General features: G+C 35.9%; 3 protein-coding genes across 3 annotated transcripts; 1 reads left to right on the top strand and 2 right to left on the bottom strand.

The window, feature by feature from the left end:
* Positions 1–862: 862 nt before the first annotated feature.
* Positions 863–5049, top strand: LOC106130904 ((11Z)-hexadec-11-enoyl-CoA conjugase). Its single transcript, XM_013329847.2, has 5 exons — positions 863–983; positions 1266–1294; positions 2267–2480; positions 3079–3415; positions 4539–5049. The coding sequence occupies exons 3-5, from the start codon at positions 2270–2272 to the stop codon at positions 5047–5049; spliced, it is 1059 nt and encodes a 352-aa protein (XP_013185301.1). The 5' UTR covers positions 863–983; positions 1266–1294; positions 2267–2269.
* Positions 5050–5254: 205 nt separating this feature from the next.
* LOC106130834 (zinc finger protein 729) lies at positions 5255–13525 on the bottom strand. Its single transcript, XM_060947671.1, has 7 exons — positions 12971–13525; positions 12238–12366; positions 11201–11546; positions 10670–10802; positions 9217–9450; positions 7517–7625; positions 5255–6142 (listed from the first exon to the last, which is right to left on the bottom strand). The coding sequence occupies exons 1-7, from the start codon at positions 13109–13111 to the stop codon at positions 5654–5656; spliced, it is 1581 nt and encodes a 526-aa protein (XP_060803654.1). The 5' UTR covers positions 13112–13525; the 3' UTR covers positions 5255–5653.
* Positions 13526–14221: 696 nt separating this feature from the next.
* On the bottom strand, positions 14222–17969 carry LOC106130903 (rho-associated protein kinase 2). The gene is made up of 8 exons (XM_013329846.2): positions 17829–17969; positions 17588–17745; positions 17131–17394; positions 16732–16824; positions 16089–16471; positions 15443–15622; positions 14936–15098; positions 14222–14617 (listed from the first exon to the last, which is right to left on the bottom strand). Exons 1-8 carry the CDS (start codon positions 17836–17838, stop codon positions 14534–14536), a joined length of 1335 nt encoding a protein of 444 aa, XP_013185300.1. The 5' UTR covers positions 17839–17969; the 3' UTR covers positions 14222–14533.
* Positions 17970–18026: the final 57 nt, after the last annotated feature.

Here is an 18026-nt window from a genome sequence, read left to right as displayed (position 1 = left end):
GTTATCAAAAATTCACGAATAACACATACTAAATGAGAAAGGACTTTATAGTTGATTATAGCCTACTTGCTTCTATAATGTAGAAATAATTTTTAAATTATATATACATATAAATTCTAAATTTGATTTGATGTTACCACTCGAGAATATCCGAATACCTTGGATAACTTTTGCTCCCCTAATTTCTCCTATGTGAAAACCAATTTACATCAAGCTAAGGACCATTTCGACAAGAAACGAGAATCGGTAATAATCTTATTAAAAAGTTCAAACAGTAATATACTTAGTTGTATTGTTATAAAATAAATTTCTTTAAATTTAGAACTCACAAAAACAATATTTAAAAAATATTTGTCCGTTTTTGTATATCTTTGTAAGTACTTAATTATTGACAAAATTAAAAAAACCGTTCTCCGCAGATGATCGGATTTTGGATGGCAGATTGACGAATGCACTGCCGTCGCTTACAGAAATTGTATAAAATTTTAACCGTATTGACAATGAATGCAACAGCTTAAATTTCCTTACTTTAACTGATGGGATGCCTAATAACAAATTGGCTCATATAGCTCGATTGTATGCTAACACAATAGTTAAAACTTCGAAATGTTATAAGAGAACTCCCGTACTTTAGGCAAACTACATTTTATTAACTATGTCATACAAATATCAAAATTTTAACTGCGTCAATTAGGGAGTCAGGTAAAATTTTTATTTCGTTTGGGTATCCTAAAATTTACTACTTACTTTTAGTGCTTTTGTCTTAAAGCCTACGACAAAACACAATTTTCATGTTTAGGTCACGTGATTTTATAGCACACCTAAATAGCACGCCACTTACAGAAATGTGTTAGGATGACACGGCAGTGTGTGTTATATAAACTCATACATTAGTGGGAGACTATCCTCACGAACATTAGGTGTTATTGAAACAAACGATAAGTTGGTTGTAACAGTCGTTGGTGATAGCGGGTCTCAATCACGTACGTATAAATTGTGTTTTTTTTTGCTACATTTTTAATTAAAAAAAAATTGTTTTTTTCTACCAGATATTCTTAAATAAAATGCATTCGATTGTAATTTTGTCAAAGATAATGCTCAACTGTAGCATGTTGTACCGATTTTAGTGTGCTCTCTATAGTTCAGTTTTCTTGAAAATGCATCAAACGACCGTTGTGTGGTTTTCAAACACGTAATTTTTGGCGCGCTGAAAGGCGAGCGGATTAACGGTGACAGATTTAATTTTTTTTTTTATTCAATGGCAGCTGCAACGGTTGTGCGGTTATCGAATCAGGTACGATTTGTTGATTCTATGTAGTATAATTATTTCTATCAGAAAAAAAAAGTGAAAAAGTAGATAGACAATAAATGTGTATTTCTTTGGGATGTGTACATTTTATTTTATAAATTAAGAAGCAAACATGCAAGTGGTGCCACGTTTCCAAAAACAATATCAATTTTTATTTATTTAATTAAACTTAAAAAATCAAATCCTACATTATCCTGAGTATAATTTTTATTATTTTAATGACCAGGATATCCTAAAACTGGACTTTTGTTAAAAAAAAAGCTTTTATTTAACTATTTTACCTACCTTTGTATCTACCTATAATGCACAGGACTGACATGCACTCTCATCTTGGCTTCACCCTATGCCACTAATATAAATGCATACATACATAAAGTCACGTCTATATTACTTGCGGGGTAGACAGAGACAACAATCTCGAAGACTGAAAGGCCGCGTTCAGCGTATGGCTTAATGATGTAATTGAGATTCAAATAGTGACAGGTTGCATGTCCATAGCGTACAAGAGGAATCCAGAGTTTTCTAGCTTATTCTTTAGTCGCCTCTTACGACATTCATGAGTAAGATATGGTGTGGTTCTATTTTAGTGCCGGAAACAGACAACCTATTACCTACATATACCTTCCTTCCTAATAAGAATGTGTTGTTAGAGAAGACTATGGGCAAAACTTCACCTTTCCAAATTGCAAAAACCATATCACTGTATAGTATTTTCTGCTACAGTTTCGCTAGATTTCTCAGGTAATGTAAGTAGGTCGCAGGTTTCCGTCGCTTCGTGTAACAAACATACTTTTTTTTGGATTGTAAGTAGATACTATTTTTTATTGTTTGGAATTCTGAAGTCACCAAAAGATGCAACTAAGGATCGCCAGATGTTTCTATCAGATTTTAAACACGCTGTGAAAATTTAATATGTCTTAAAAGTAAAACATTCCTGAACAACACATTTCTTTTCAGACCATGGCTCCTCTAGTAGACAATGATACAAAACTGATCAAAGAACACCTGCAGAATGAACATGAGCAGTTCCAAAGACTCGTGGCACCTTCAGCTGACAACTGGAAGTTTAGGTTGCACCCCATCATATTCCCTTACGTCCTCGGCTATAACCTTCTTGGCTTCTATGGAGGATATCTTCTTCTGTATGCAAAGTACCAAACTGTTCTATTCAGTAAGTATGCGTTATATTATAAGATGAAACATCTTAATCCCTAACGCGGTAGACATGGCTGATGGTGATTAGACAGCTGCGTTAAACTTGATGGCTTTGGGATTGGAATGAAATTGAGATTGATGTTTTTACTTTGAATTTCTAAAAAATGGTATTTTTAGACACTTCGTCATCATGGCTATGTACCTATAGCACAATTGCGGAGCTTGCTAGAAGCATTATCTACCAGTAAACCATTGGGTCTGACGGAGAACTATGTGGGGTCAAACTAAATAAATATATTTATACCTACACGAAAATTAAAATACAAAATAAAATAAGTATGATAATAAGTTTATACATACCTACATAAAAAGTTATATAATAAATAAACAAAATACAAAAATTAAACAGGTGCAGCGAGATTAAATCTTCGTTTGGGATATTTTCTCCTCTACTTATCAACTTGGAAAAAAGGAGGCACTAATTAAGAAAAACTTTATCTTTTATTCATATTCTTTAAAAATACCAACGTTCCCAATAGTATATAGGTATGTATAACTAACTACCTACAAAATATCGATACAAGATTTTCACCACTCCTAATTTTATTTTCCAGCACTATTCCTGGTGATTCCCTCAATGCTGGGTCTTGGCGCCGGCGTCCACAGACTGTGGTCACATCGAGCGTTCAAAGTCAAGCCTCAACTGGAAATATTACTCATATTCTTCTACCTACTTACCAACCAGCGATCCATAGTTACATGGGCTAGAAGGCACCGCTTGCATCATCAATGCGCTGACACGGATGCTGATCCTCACAACGCTACCAGAGGTTTCTTCTTCTCCCAGTACGGCTGGATGGTGGTGGAGCCGCATCCAGAAGTGGTGAAAAGGGAGAAGCATATTGACGTTTCGGATTTGATGAAAAATCCGATCATCCGCTTTCAGGAGAAGTAAGTATATATTTTGGCATAACCCGTTGGAATCTAATATTTAGACGATCGTTTAATTTTTCATCATCATGTATAGAACGCAGTCTTTTCTCAGTCACGTAAAGAGTAAAGACGTTATTATATGTAGATAGGTATAAAAATCAGATACATACATACATACATATAATCACGTCTATATCCCTTGGGGTAGACAGAGCCAACAGTCTTGTAAAGACTGATAGGCCACGTTCAGCTATTTGGCTTTAGGATAGAATTGAGATTCAAATAGTGACAGGTTGCTAGCCCATCGCCTAAAAAAGAATCTCAAGTATGTAGGTAAGCCTATCCCTTAGTCGCCTTTTACGACATCAATGGGAAAGAGATGGAGTGGTCCCATTCTTTTTTGTATTGGTGCCGGGAACCACACGGCATCATAAAAATCAGATCATTCTGATTTTTATGTCGTCATGTTCGACAAGCAAGTAGATACTTAATGAGTCGATTCTGACGACGTATATTTCGAAGATGCAAAATGGAGGACGTTTAATTGTTTTCAAATTGTTCGTAGACCAAACAACTACAGAAAAACAGTTTCAACGACATTTCAGACACGTCCCATTGGCAAATGCAAAAGTAGTCTTTAACTTTCTGCGGACATTCATAACCGCCATATGCGAATTTAGCTTTAACTTGCTTAAATTAAGGTTTGGCAAAGTTTTCTCGGTAGACTGCCTGTTTCCAGCCTACCTTGAGATTTTATTATGCATTGTAAGTGCTCCTTTACGCGTGATCTTATTCTTCTTTGCCGAAGACCACGGCTTAGATACAAGTAAAACTGCGTCAATAAAAATAAAATTGAAAAAAAAAACAAATCTTGCTTATGGTTTTGAACTAAATATTGAAAGAACAATGGTGTCACGATAATATTTTTGAACATGATGTTCCGGATAATTTGCAAGAAGCACCTCGCGAATCAAGGTCACAAGTAGGTTACATTTTACAAGCGACACTTGACGTCACTAAGTGGTACCATGTAACCTATATTGAAAAAAAAAAAACATTTTCAATTTCAAATCTTTAGGGACCACTGGAATAAACTTATTCAAATTTTCCAATTTCCAAATATATTTTTTTTATTTTTCAGATATATCGTACCACTGGTTGCTTTAATAGCATTCGGATTTCCAACCTTCGTAGCGACTACATTTTGGGGGGAGTCACTACACATTGCATTTTTTGTTAATTACTTCCGAACAAACTTGGTAATGAATATGATAAACTTGATTAACAGTGCTGCTCACTTAATAGGGTATAAGCCAATTGACCAAACCGCAGTTGGAACGCAATCCCAAGGTCTTGGCCTGATCATCTTTGGAGAAGGTTTCCATAATTACCATCACACGTTCCCATACGACTATAGATCATCAGAATTCGGAGATATCAAATACAACCTTTCCGCCTTATTTATAGAGTTCATGGCGAAAATTGGATGGGCATACGACCTTAAAGTGACTTCGGAGAATGTAATTAGAAACAGGGTTTTGAAAAAGGGCGATGGGACCGATATGTACTACATACCTAACAATCAAAAGAAACAGGATTTCTTTGGCACGAATTATTTTAAACCACGGGAACAAGAAAAATTACCTGATTAGATACCTTTGTAAATTAGAAAAGTAATCTAAATACCTAAGATAGACGTAAGGGATCATATCCTTCGAGTCGGTTGAAAATGTTTAATTTATAGCGCTCACTAATCAGCGATTTTGCACACAAGGAATTATTAGAACAAATTTAAAAAAAATCCTTTAAATAAACTAACCTAGGTATTTTTGGCTCTATAACTTTTTAACGAAAGTCCAATAAAAAAATTGGCAGGAGTCTCAAATCTTTTAAAATCTTTTATCTTAGAAAAGACTACAATAAAAAAAGTTATTTTAAAATTACTCAACCGATGTACACTTTATTTAGTTTTATGGATGTATGTGCAATCAACGTTTTGGGCTTTTGGGAAAAGTTCAAAATACAAGCCATTGTATTTTAAAGAGTATTACCCCTTTTTCTAAAATAAAAAATAAGCAAGCAGCACCGTCTCTGTACCTACTTACTCAACTCTAAGTGCCCACTACAAATTAATTAATAAATAAATTAATGGTATGTGTTATTTCACTTCTAAACCCTTGCATGACAAACCTCGATTTTGTAACCTTTTTGGTGAAAAATGAAATGCAATTTCTCTGTGCATGTAAAAAAATTTATTTACTCAATATTATTAACATTTTCCTTGCTAAAATCCAATACAATATTATGTTTGCTCAAACAATGTGCGACGAGCAATTTCCTGCCATGAAAGCTTCTATCACACGCCGTACATCTGTGGCTGCGCACGCCCGTATGTACGGCCGCGTGACGTTTCAACTGCGTACTGGTCACAAACGCTTTAGAACAAACGTTACATTTGAATTTAAATATTCCTCTGTGCCTCATATAGTGCACTCTAAGTTCACCGGGCTTTTTGAACGCCTGCCCGCATATTTCACAAGGGCACGGTCTTTCATCAGTGTGCCAAAACTCGTGTTTTTTTAATGCGCCAGGATGAACGAACCCTTTGGAACAGACTTTGCAGAAATATTCCTTCTTTCTTGTCAACATTTTGAGATGGTGTCGCAGTCTGTAGTCGTTTTTGAACGTCTTGCCGCAGTGGTCGCATTTCACGCCGGAGTTTTCGTGTACAGTCGATATGTGCACCTGGAATTATTATTTTTTATTTATTTATATTTTCATTGATATAATTTACGTCTATATCCCTTGCGGGGTGGACGGACTGATAGACCACGTTCAGCTTTTAGGCTTGACGATAGAATTGACATTCAAATAGTGACAGGTTGCTAACCCTGAAGCCTAAATGAAGAATCCCAAGTTTATAAGCCCTTATCCGCCTATTGGTGCTGAGAACCACACGGCACCATATACTATAAAATTATTTAATAATTTTATTTATTAAATCCATACGTCCATATTAACCAATAGAGGAAATAGTTCTGACACAAAGAAACTCCCGTGTGTACTCAAATTAAGGTGAAATGTTAAACTAAACTAAAAAACAAGAATCCAATTTTGGTCCAAATGAAAACACATTTGCACCCAATACATATATTAAACATCAAATCTTTTTTTTTTTCCTTCTCTTTTGTTGTAATAAATGGATTGGGTGCTAAGATTAAGGAAACACATTATATAAATGTTTTCTGGAGGTGGGCGTTGAGATCTGCGACACAGTTTCATAACTTCTGCAGATGTCATCGTTATCCTATGTTACTTAAATTGTACTTGTTTTTGTTTCCAAATAAAATATTTTTCATTTTTCATTTTTCATTTTTCATTGTATTAAAGCAGCCATACTCAACCAAGAAAGGTTGAGTATGGCTGCTTTTACAAATACTCTTTTGCAAATACTTGGGCTAAAAACCGTTACCGTCATGGGATCCCGGGCCGCAAGCGAGAAATTATAAGGTGATAAATAAAAAGTAAATCAGAGGTAACGGTGTATTTACTATATTGATTTTACATACTTCGATGTAAAATTACGGCGTTTTGCTCACTTTCCAGTTCTTGCTGGAGGCTTTTAAATCTTCTTAAAATAGAACGAAGCATAAGAACTTCAAAGTGGGCCAATTAAAAATTCGGTGCTGGGGCCGCAGGTTGAGTATAGCTGTATTAAAGCGATGGTAATAAATTAAGTGAAGAAGGCTTAGTCGAACATCTTCTTCCTCCTGGCTTTAATCCCGGTTGCATCCTCACCTCTCTGGGGAGGAGCACGGGGTATGCCTTTGACTATGGATCCTTGATTGGATGAGTCAGGTTTTTACACGAACCGGCTCCCATCTGACCTTTACGAACGTAACTTGATCATATCGAGTACGTTCTGGCAAAAGGGCAGGTCAAGAGTACTAGATACCGACGAAATTGCAAGAGGCTTATGAATGCGAAAAAAGCGAAAAAACTATTTTGGGACCGTGACAATGGAGGGATATAGTCTCATACCTACCCCTCCAAGAAAGAAGGCGTGATTTTATGTTTGAATGGCATCAATGTCATGCCAACTTTAAAAATGGAACTTACTTTTAAATAACTATATCGCTTGAAGGCGCAGCCGCAGCTGTCACATATAAATTCCTTTACGTCGGACAAATTTGAAAGGTGTTCCTCGATTTGAGAGCGGTAGAGATACCTTAAAAAATCCATAAATAAATACATACATATAATCACGTCTATATCCCTCACGGGGTAGACAGAGCGAAGAGTCTTGAAAAGACTGATAGGCCACGTTTAGCTGTTTGGTTGAATGATAGAATTCAAATAGTGACAGGTTGCTAGCCCAACGCCTAAAAGAAGAATCCCAAGTTATAAAGCCTATCCCTTAGTCGCCTTTTACGCCATCCACGGGAACGAGATTGAGTGGTCCTATTTCTTTTTTTATTGGTGCCGGGAACCATACGACATAATAAATAAATATATCATGGACAGATTACTAAATATATATATTATACACAGATTGAGTAAGCCTCGAAATAAGTTCGACTTGTGTTACGAGATACTAACTCAACGATACTACTCAATCTGTATCTCAACTAATAACATAAATGCGAAAGTGAATTTATTTATTTGTTTGTTTGTAACTCTTCACGGGTTATTTACTGAACAATGGCGTTTAATTCGTTGCTTTTTTATAGATGACATACATACATATAATCACGTCTATATCCCTTGCGGGGTAGACATAGCCAACAATCTTGAAAAGACTGAATGGCCACATTCAGCTATTTGGCTTAATGATAGAATTGAGACTCAAATAGTGACAGGTTGCTAGCCCATCGCCTAAAAGAAGAATCCCAAGTTTGTAAGCCTATCTCTAAGTCGCCTATATACATACACTAGCTGTGCCCGCGACTTCGTCCGCGTGGAATAGTTGTTTTGGGCATCATATTTATTTTTGCAAACATCCTCCTCGGCGGTCAGGCGGTCACGCGTATTAGAAAGAACGCTGGTTCGCCGTATTAAATGTTTCGCTGCAAATTGCTTATAACGACTATATCTCAAAACCTATTCGTCTGATTTATATACTGTAAATGGCAATTTTAGTCTACATGAAAAGCCGAAAGTAATAAATATATTTATTTGGATAAGGATTAATACTGAATTAAAGAAAATTGGTTTCAAAATAACTTATGTTTACAATGAAAAAATAATCTTAAAAAATTAACATAAAAGTGGTTATTGTAAGTAAACCTTAAGAGATAGATATATGCTCTCGCGGACTTTTTTGTGGCAAAAAATGAGTACTTCACATCTTTAGTACATTGTTTTACTATATCTTTGTTTGTTTGCGCAGCGTTCGCGTGGAAAACTTGCAGATGGCCGACTCATTCAACTTTCACCTGCATTGTTGACGTTTCCCGTAGGAAATCCGGGATAAAATGTAGCCTATAGCCTTCCTCGATAAATAGACTATCTAACAGTGAAAGAATTATTTAAATCGGTTCAGTAGTTTCTGAGATTAGCGCGTTTAAACAAACAAACAAACAAACAAACAAACAAAACAAACTCTTCAGCTTTATAATATTTATACATACATACATACATAAAATCACGCCTCTTTCCCGGAGGGGTAGGCAGAGACTACCTCTTTCCACTTGCCACGATCTCTGCATACTTCCTTCGCTTCATCCACATTCATAACTCTCTTCATGCAAGCTCGGCGGTTTCGGGTACATAAATATTTCGCCTATATAGATGACGCTAAATTATATAGACAAACTCACGTCTTCCCACAATGATCGCATATATATTTCTTCACATTCTCATTGTGTAACCGTTCGTGTTCCCACCAGGTTTTGTATTTGTTAAACGTTTTACCGCACACATGGCAAACACCGCCGTCTTTGTCCAAATGTACGGAACGATAGTGAAACTGTAACGATTTGACGGACAACTGTCTCGTGTCACAAATATGACAGATTATGTGCAGTCTACACGCCCTGGGGATGTGGTGAAATCTGAAAGAGAACGGGTATTGGAACTCAAAGTGTTGTTTTTGTATGTATGTTTGTATGTTTGTGGATTCTGTAAGTGACAACGTTAGAATACACGGGTAGAATTTATAGGTACATATAAACCTTCCTCGGAAAACTCTCTTTCCAACATTTAAAAGAGGAACAGAATCCGTCCACAATTTTCAGAGATTAGCGCATACAGAGAAAAAAGGAGGCTTTATCTTATATGTATATAAAATTCTCGTGTCACAATGTTCGTTCCCGTAATCCTCCGAAACGGCTCGACCGATGCTCATGAAATTTTGTGAGCATATTGAGTAGGTCTGAGAATCGGCCAACATCTATCTATCAACCAATATCTTTTTAACGCGCGAAAAAATATCGCTGTCCCGTTTCACGTCGTAATAAAAAGCGAAGCAGCGATAGTTTCCTAGGCGATTAAAGGCAGGAGCAGGATCTGCCAACATTACGCCGTGAATACGTCGGTTTCACTAAACATGGCGATTGTTAATTAAGCCCCATTTCCGATAAAAATATAGAACATTTATTAAAATCAATCAACAGCTTATTTACTGAGGTAAATTTTGAGAAATGTGGAAAAACTCGCTGAGTGTCTACTACGTGTTCTTTGTGCAACTACGATATATTAGTTACGGGTTCGTCACGTTGGCGTTGGTATTCATGATACCGCACATATACAACATACATACATACATACATAAAATCACACCTTTTTCCCGGACGAGAAGGCAGAGACTACATCTTTTCACTTGCCACGATCTCTACATACTTCAACTCTTAGCGACATATACAAAGTAGAAAATAAATAATATATAAATTGAGCGTCGGTGGTCGAATCGAGCAGAAAGGCACAGGTTCAAATCTCGGCCATTTAAAAATGACTATTTTCAAAGTTATGTACATTAGTTTGAATACTAACCCATGCTCTTAAGGTGAGTGCAAACATCGTAAGGAAACCTGCACATTAAAGCAACTGGATGTGTAACCATGGATCCTATACGGGTTAGGTTACCTGCAAATATTGCACAGATCAGATGGAAGTCGCTTTGTGAAAAACCTGACACATCCAACCTAGGATCCATGGTCAAAGGAATGCCCAGAGTTTCTCTCCAGAGAGGTGAGGATGTAACCGGGACTAAAGCCAGGAGGAAGAAGTCAAAGCTGCAAGTAATCAAGAAAGTTACATGGTAAAATGACCTACCTATGACTGACGGCATCAGCGAAATCTCTGCCTTTGTGGTCGCAAAGTTTACACGCAAGATCATTTTTTATCCTGTGCTCCTCCAAATGATCCTTTATGGTTTCTGTGTCAGAAGAAACAAAGTCGCATAAACCTACAAAAATATGTAATGAGTATTACTTAGTAAAATTTATATTTTATTTAAAACATTTATGAGCCTCAGAGAAACATTGTATCAAATAAACATACATACATACATATAGTCACGTCTATATCCCTTGCGGGGTAGACAGAGACTTAGTGGCCATTTCCGACATCCATGGGAAAGAGACGGAGTGGTCCTATTCATATCAAATAAAATATATAATGATTTGCCTTCTTCCCTTGCAGACTATAAAAGTCCATCAAGGGAAATGCCTAAACTTTTTTTCACATCACCTATCTTCCTTTGTTTCAGCCTTTCAGCAAAATCTATTCTTCATCAGTAGCAGAAACATGTAACTATAAATTAAAAAAAATAATTGGATTTAGTTCAAAAGTATGTATACTTACAACAAGGTTGGGTGGTATCAACCACTCCATTTAGTTTTTTAGCTGGCTTGTTAGGTTTCACTCCATTTTGTTTTTTAGGTTTTTTAATTTTACCTGATGCTTTTTTTCGTGTTTTCTTAACTTTTTTTTTAGTTGTATAATCTATATCATATTCTAAAGATCCGTCACATTCATTACCACTTATAAAATCTTCCTCATTGTTATTTACAGAGATAGATGAAATATATTCTGTCTTCACGTCAATATCAATAGATTCCGATAAAGATTGGGTTGAATCAACATTCTCGTGTTTTACCAAAGATAAGTCAATATCTACTTTTGCTTTATAATTTTCCGAGTAACATTTCTGTAGAAACAATAATTCTGTTTAATAACGTTTATTTCCAAACTTTTTACGATAATATTTATGAAAAGTTGGCTAAATTAGTAAAAAAAACTATGTCAAAATCAAAATTAATATTTTATTCGGAAAATAGGCCTTACATGTATTTGTCACGTAATTTTACATTGCAGTTTAATCTGTTGACTGGTTAAGGAGAAGATAGCTTACAAACGGACATGAAGCATAGGGCTACCTACATTCTTTTGTAATGTAGTGAGGATATAGGCAGGTATTATTATAGATATATTTGCGTACTCCTGCATAAGTTTATCAACAATTCAACAAAATTGAATTTGTTTAAAACTTTGATTATGTTAGGTACATTTGGTGAACAATATAAATACGAATTATTGGTGTCCATTGATTAAATTAACCGTTTCTTCTTTATTCACTATTGATGTTTCAGTATTTTTTTAAATCCTTCACTTCTTTTACTTATATTATAAACGTGAAAGTCTGTCTGTCTGTTCTGCTTGCACAGCTAAACGGCTGGACTGATTCGAGTGAAATTTTGTATGTATATAGTTAAAAACCCCCATTCTAACATAGGATACCTTTTTTTCAAATACCCTCATATATACCAAAATGGGGGGTGAATAAAGCTAACCATGCGAAACCGGGGTGGGTGGCTAGTATCACAATAATTTAAACTCACCACATCAGTTGCTATAATAGACCTCCACAGTTTGTTGGAATGATGACACTTCCTTTTGAAGTTTGAAAAGTCCTTCACGTGCTGAGCACATGCCATACAAAGTATTTTCGGCACATCATTTTCATCAATCTGAAAGAAAAATACAGATTGGTACTAATGTTATAAGCACCTACATAGTGCATCTTATATATAAAATTCTCATGTCAGGAATGAACATTCCCATACTCCTCCGAAACCTGCTTGACCGATTCTCATGAAATTTTGTGATTGTGTCAATATATTGAATAGGTCTGAGAATCAGCCAACATCTATTTTTCATACCCCTTAGTGGTAAAGGTTGTCCACCCTTAACATTTTTTTTTAACTAGAAATTACTTAAAAATTATATATATGGCAAAACAATGTTTGCCGGGACGGAGCGGTTAGCTATAAAATAAAGTTAATTTCAAAAATTCCATTGAATGTTATGCTTGGCAAAAATAAGCTTTTATCAAGAAGTTTAATTGCCAGAACATACATACATGATCACATCTCGGTCTCTTTATCTTGAACCCTTGGAGGGTAGACAGAGCCATACCACAATCAAATGTATGGCAAAATTGGTACATAAAAAAGTATATAAAAACAGGCATGACACATGTGTGTTATGATAAAAATTGCTTCTTGGATCATACAAAAAGAACACTATATATTTATTTTATTTACTCACTGATAATTTACTTTATTTACTCACCGTTAGCCCAAAGCAGTACTCATATAATTCCAACCACATATCACCGCATTTTAAAATAATGCTGTCTGATAAATTAGCTTCCAGACAGATGCGACATGTGTTTATTTTCAAATGAGCATGCCTACTTCTAGTGAGAGACATGTTACAACTTTCTGTAGTCAATGAAATTATTTATAACACAAAATGGATGGGTTAGAGTATAATTGTGGTTTCCGGCACTATAGAGTAGAACCACTGCATGTCTTACCCATGGATGTCGTAAAAGACGACAAAGGGATAGGCTTATAAACTTGGGATTCCACTTGTAGGCGATCGCCTAGCAACCTGTCTCTATTTGAGTCTTAATTCCATCATAAAGCCATACAGCTGAACGTGGCCTTTCAGCCTTTTCAAGACTGTTTTTCAATGCTCTGTCTTCCCCGCAAGGGATATAGACGTAACTATACGTTTTTATATATGTAGAACACAAGCTGACTTATTGAATAAATTAATTATTTCCCAAAGTTATTAAATACAAAGTAACTTTGATGTGTTGTGTTTGTTTGTACAATAATATTTTTGCTTGCGAGTATGGTGAGAAACTGTCAGTGACAGTCCGACATTGATGTTGTCAAAATGACAGCTAGAGGCCACTTAGGCAAAGGCGAAAATAGTTACGTACGGTCATAGTTACAATGGGCTCAGAATTTCGGAAGGTTTCGCAAGTATGAAAGGGATTAAATTTTAATAGCATCTATAATAAGTAGGTTTAGACCAAACGGAGGGCTAAAACAAAGGTTTCATAATTTAATCCAACGTCCCGGGTGTGTTTGAATCTTCTTAGCTATGTTGTTAACTAGTAGTTCGCTGCAAACTTGCCCTCGCGAATAAGTATCTATAAATGGGTATCTCCAAACTACTTAACCGATTTTGATGCCGAACTTAAAAATTCTATTGACAGTTGCTATGAATATAAAAAAAATCATCAAAATCAGACCAACAACGGTTCGATAGATATGCACCGGCAAATAAAATATGTTTTTTCGTCTCAAATTGATTGGTAGATTTAAAACGGTAGTGGATATAAACATATATTCTTTGGGTAGATTTGTCAATTTTCCACACTTTATCATTAAAATAAGATGGCATTAAGAATCAACTCATGGCAGTAAGAATGGAAACTTCTTCTATGGTTCAGAATATTTTTCAACCAAATGAAACAACTGTTATAAAAGAATAATAAAATAAATTTATTTACAAGAACACTTACCTACATTCATCTATAATTATTAATTATTTATGTTAACTCCTATTAAATATATCCAGCCACGTAACATGGCACGCGAGACTCCTTTTTTATCGCTGTCCCGTTTCACGTTATAATAAAAAGCGAAACAGAAGATAGAAACGGCATCGCTCGAGCCGTACTACCACGTAGTACGCAACAGAGTTAATGCAGCGAATATGATAGATATTGTAACATAGCCTAACAAGAAATTGGTTCATGCATGATGCCCACTAATCTGTACTGAATATATTCAAACTGATTTAGTTTTGTAACAGTATAATATCCTGAGATTCTTCTTAGTTTCTGTTCCGAAGCTTTTCTTCCATACCTATTTTAAATTCGATCATCTTTGCCAGCAAAGCATCGTCGATGGATTTAAGCTGTAAACAAAATTTTAACATTTTAAAAGCAATATTCTACACTATCGCGGTCTCCGTGTGACGTGGTGACGCTGCGATCTCCCCTACGCCGCAATTTGTCTTTATTGACTTTTACAGAGGAGAAACAGCTGAAGTACTACTACTATGCTTTTACTTCGCATGTGAAATAGTTAAAAATGTCGAGATTCCTCATTTTACGAGGGCAGAGCGGAATACCGTCGTAAAAGGTTTTATTATAGACTTTCATACTGAGCGATAGCTTGCTTATGTGCTCCCTTCGCTGCAGCGCTTTTACCCCAAATACCTTAGTAGTATTACCTCATTAGTAAAAGTGAGCTTCATGTTATTCAGCAGTTCCATTCCAGCCGCTTTCTCCGCTTCATACGCCGCGGTGTCGCGCTGGATGCGCTCGCTGCGCTGCAGCGCCGCCTTGCAGCGCTCGCGGCTCTTCCTGTCCTTCTCCTCGGCGTCGCGGAGAGCGCTGTAACACGAATTTACATATTTTTTCTTCTATGAAAATATCAAGTTGCGAAATTTGCCGGCCAGTGAGAACGACCCTTTAGGGCACACTTAGTAAGCCATATGTGAGAAATATTAAATTTTTAGAGAAAAATGACATTTAGAGCAGCATTTTAGAGACAGTTGGCCTATTCGTACAAGAGTAAGAAAACTAATAATATTGAATCACAGTGGGACATTGGCTTCTTCATGATGGGAAGGTATCACCGCATGTAACTCTCTGTCAAAGCAATTATCGAGGTTGTTCCCTGTTCGCTGTTGTGGGTTAGCACAAAGGTATATATGTATGTATATATATAAATATACCTCATGGCAGCCAGTTGGTCGTGTTGCCTCCTAGCAGCGCATTCTCGCCTGCACTCGGCTGAAGCAGCCCTGGCGGCTTGCAGTTCACTCAGATGAGCTTCCAACTCCGACAGCTCGGTGCTTAGCACATCCAGCTCGCCTTCTTTGCTGTCCAGGTCGAGGTCACCAGAGTCGTAATCTCTGAAACAAGAAGTTTCCAGAGGTCACCAGAGTCGTAATCTCTGAAACAAGAAGTTTCAATATTGCCCGCGACTTCGTTCGCCGACAATTACAATATATAAAAGCTGACCGGCCGTGTTACATACTTTGGGAGAACAAATTTTTACATACCAGTATTTAAGTTGTACCAAGCCTAACACATCTGAGAAAGCTGGATTCAAATCAGAGCAATATTTGAAAAAATTTTCGGCTTATATCAATCCCTCATATAGATTTTTCGGCAAAAACTTTCAAGAAAAGACATAGGACAGTTACATTTTATTATATAAAATGGATAGCTCTTTTACCACCAATTAAAAAAATAAAAAAAAAAACCCTGCCAGAGTCTTAACATGTTGCTTTTCTGACCTCCCGGACAATACATAGTTTTTATAATACTACTCATATCTTGCAATACAAAGTTTTTATAATACAAAACAATACTTACTTTATATTCTCATTCAACTTCATTATCTCATGTAGCAGATTATTTGCCTCGTCCAATCCAGGCTTGATGGTCTGCAAGTTTTTAAGGCACAACTCTTTCTGCATCAATGTTTCCTTCAACCCATTCAGCTTTTCATCCGCCTCTTGCACATTCTGAGCAGCCTGTGCCACTTGGGCTCGTATATCGTCCGCGTCATAAACTCTTAAAGCCTTCTTACGTGCCAGTTCATCCAACAACGCATCCCTTTGAGTCTTTTTTTGTTCAAGAATCACTTCAATCTGATGATTTTCCTTCAGGACTGCTTCTAATTCCTGTTTATCATCATCATGTGCCTCCTTCTCTTGACGAAGTTCCTCTTCCAATTGTTTTATGTCATGTTCTAGCTGAAAATGGGATTTAAATGTGTATTACTATACATATTTTTTTAGACATTTGGTGAATTGTTGTAATATTAATAAACTTATTATATCTGATTTCATTTAATTGACATGAAGTAGTTGGAAATTGCTCAAAACACCCTAACATCAAAAATGTGCAATTTAAAGAAACTTCACTTGGATTCCCTATGTGCATGCAAGTGAAATCCACGGGTTCCATATATTTTTATAACAAGGCATTTAATGAAATTGCTACAATTCATTACCTTTTCCAGTCTCTCTGCCCGTTTTCCTTTTTCCTCAGCCTGTATGTTCAGCATCTCAATCAGATGATTCCTTTTGTCATCTAAAGCTTTTACCTAGAAGTACATTATTATATTAAGTACATATTTACACACAAAAATTAACATAAAAAGATACAATTTCAAAAAACAGTAGAGACTTTTAAAAAAATATTTTGATCTTTAAATAGAAATTGAGAAACAAATAAAATTTTATGGAAATATTATTGTGAAAAAAAAACAGCCTTAAATGTAATGGAACCCATGCCTCTGCATAAGCAGAGCAACATCTTTTCATACCAAACCATTGATCCAGTATATATTATTTTTTAAATTTTGGAAATAACAAAGCCTGTTTAGGTTTAGTAATATTTGAACAATCACCTCTTCACTCTTGGCAAATAGCTCCTCTTCATGCGGAGCTATCTCGCTTAACCTTTCCTCGTTAAACACCATGAGATTGAACAACAGAAGCAGTATAGAGTGCGAGGTGACGGGTGTAGGCTGTAGGAAATGCATCACGCTGATTGTGATGTTCACTTGTGGCATCACGGCAACAAGGTGATTGATCACACGGGTCATATTGATCACAGGGATCAGGTCTGCGTAGTAGACAGTGTGTTCGTTGCGGTTTTCTTCTGGTGGTGGCTAAAATTTAATGAAAAAACAAATATATATATTATATCAGGCAGTTAAACAGTCAGTTTTGAGAGTAAAATCAAAAGCTTTCTATTGATGGACTGATTCCACTTCACTCATCAAAAGCAAGTAAACCTTGAATCAGAATAGCAAGAGTGATATCATGAGAAATATCTAAAAATCACAAAGAGCTTATACTGACCATAAGAATAGCGTCACGGTCAATAGCTAGTCTGTCGAAAACTTGTAGTAAGGCACCCATCAAAGCCTGTGGATTTTTCAAATCTGGCACCGTCAGAGGATAATTAGGAAAGTCCCCATTCCAGTTGATAATGAAGTTCTCAATTGAAAACGGTTGAGCTAGAAAGAAGAAAGTTTATTCAAGTAATTAATTAGAGTGAACCCATCGATTCATAATACAATTTCAAAAGATTTATACTTACCGCGCTCCATAATTTTAAATTATACTTTATTTTAGTTTTTCTGTAAATAGATACTTGTTTAATTAGAATTATGTTCTTTTTCTTTAATTCACATCCACAAAACTCAAACCACAAACATACAAACACCGAGCGATCGACGCAGGGGCAAACAAACAATTTAAATTCAACGAAACGAATTGAATTATTGCTGTCAATGTC

This window comes from Amyelois transitella, chromosome 14 (assembly GCF_032362555.1).
Source record: "Amyelois transitella isolate CPQ chromosome 14, ilAmyTran1.1, whole genome shotgun sequence".
NCBI classification, from domain to species: domain Eukaryota; kingdom Metazoa; phylum Arthropoda; class Insecta; order Lepidoptera; family Pyralidae; genus Amyelois; species Amyelois transitella.
The sequence above is the reverse complement of the archived record's forward strand: the minus strand, read 5'-3'. Positions and strand labels throughout refer to the sequence as shown.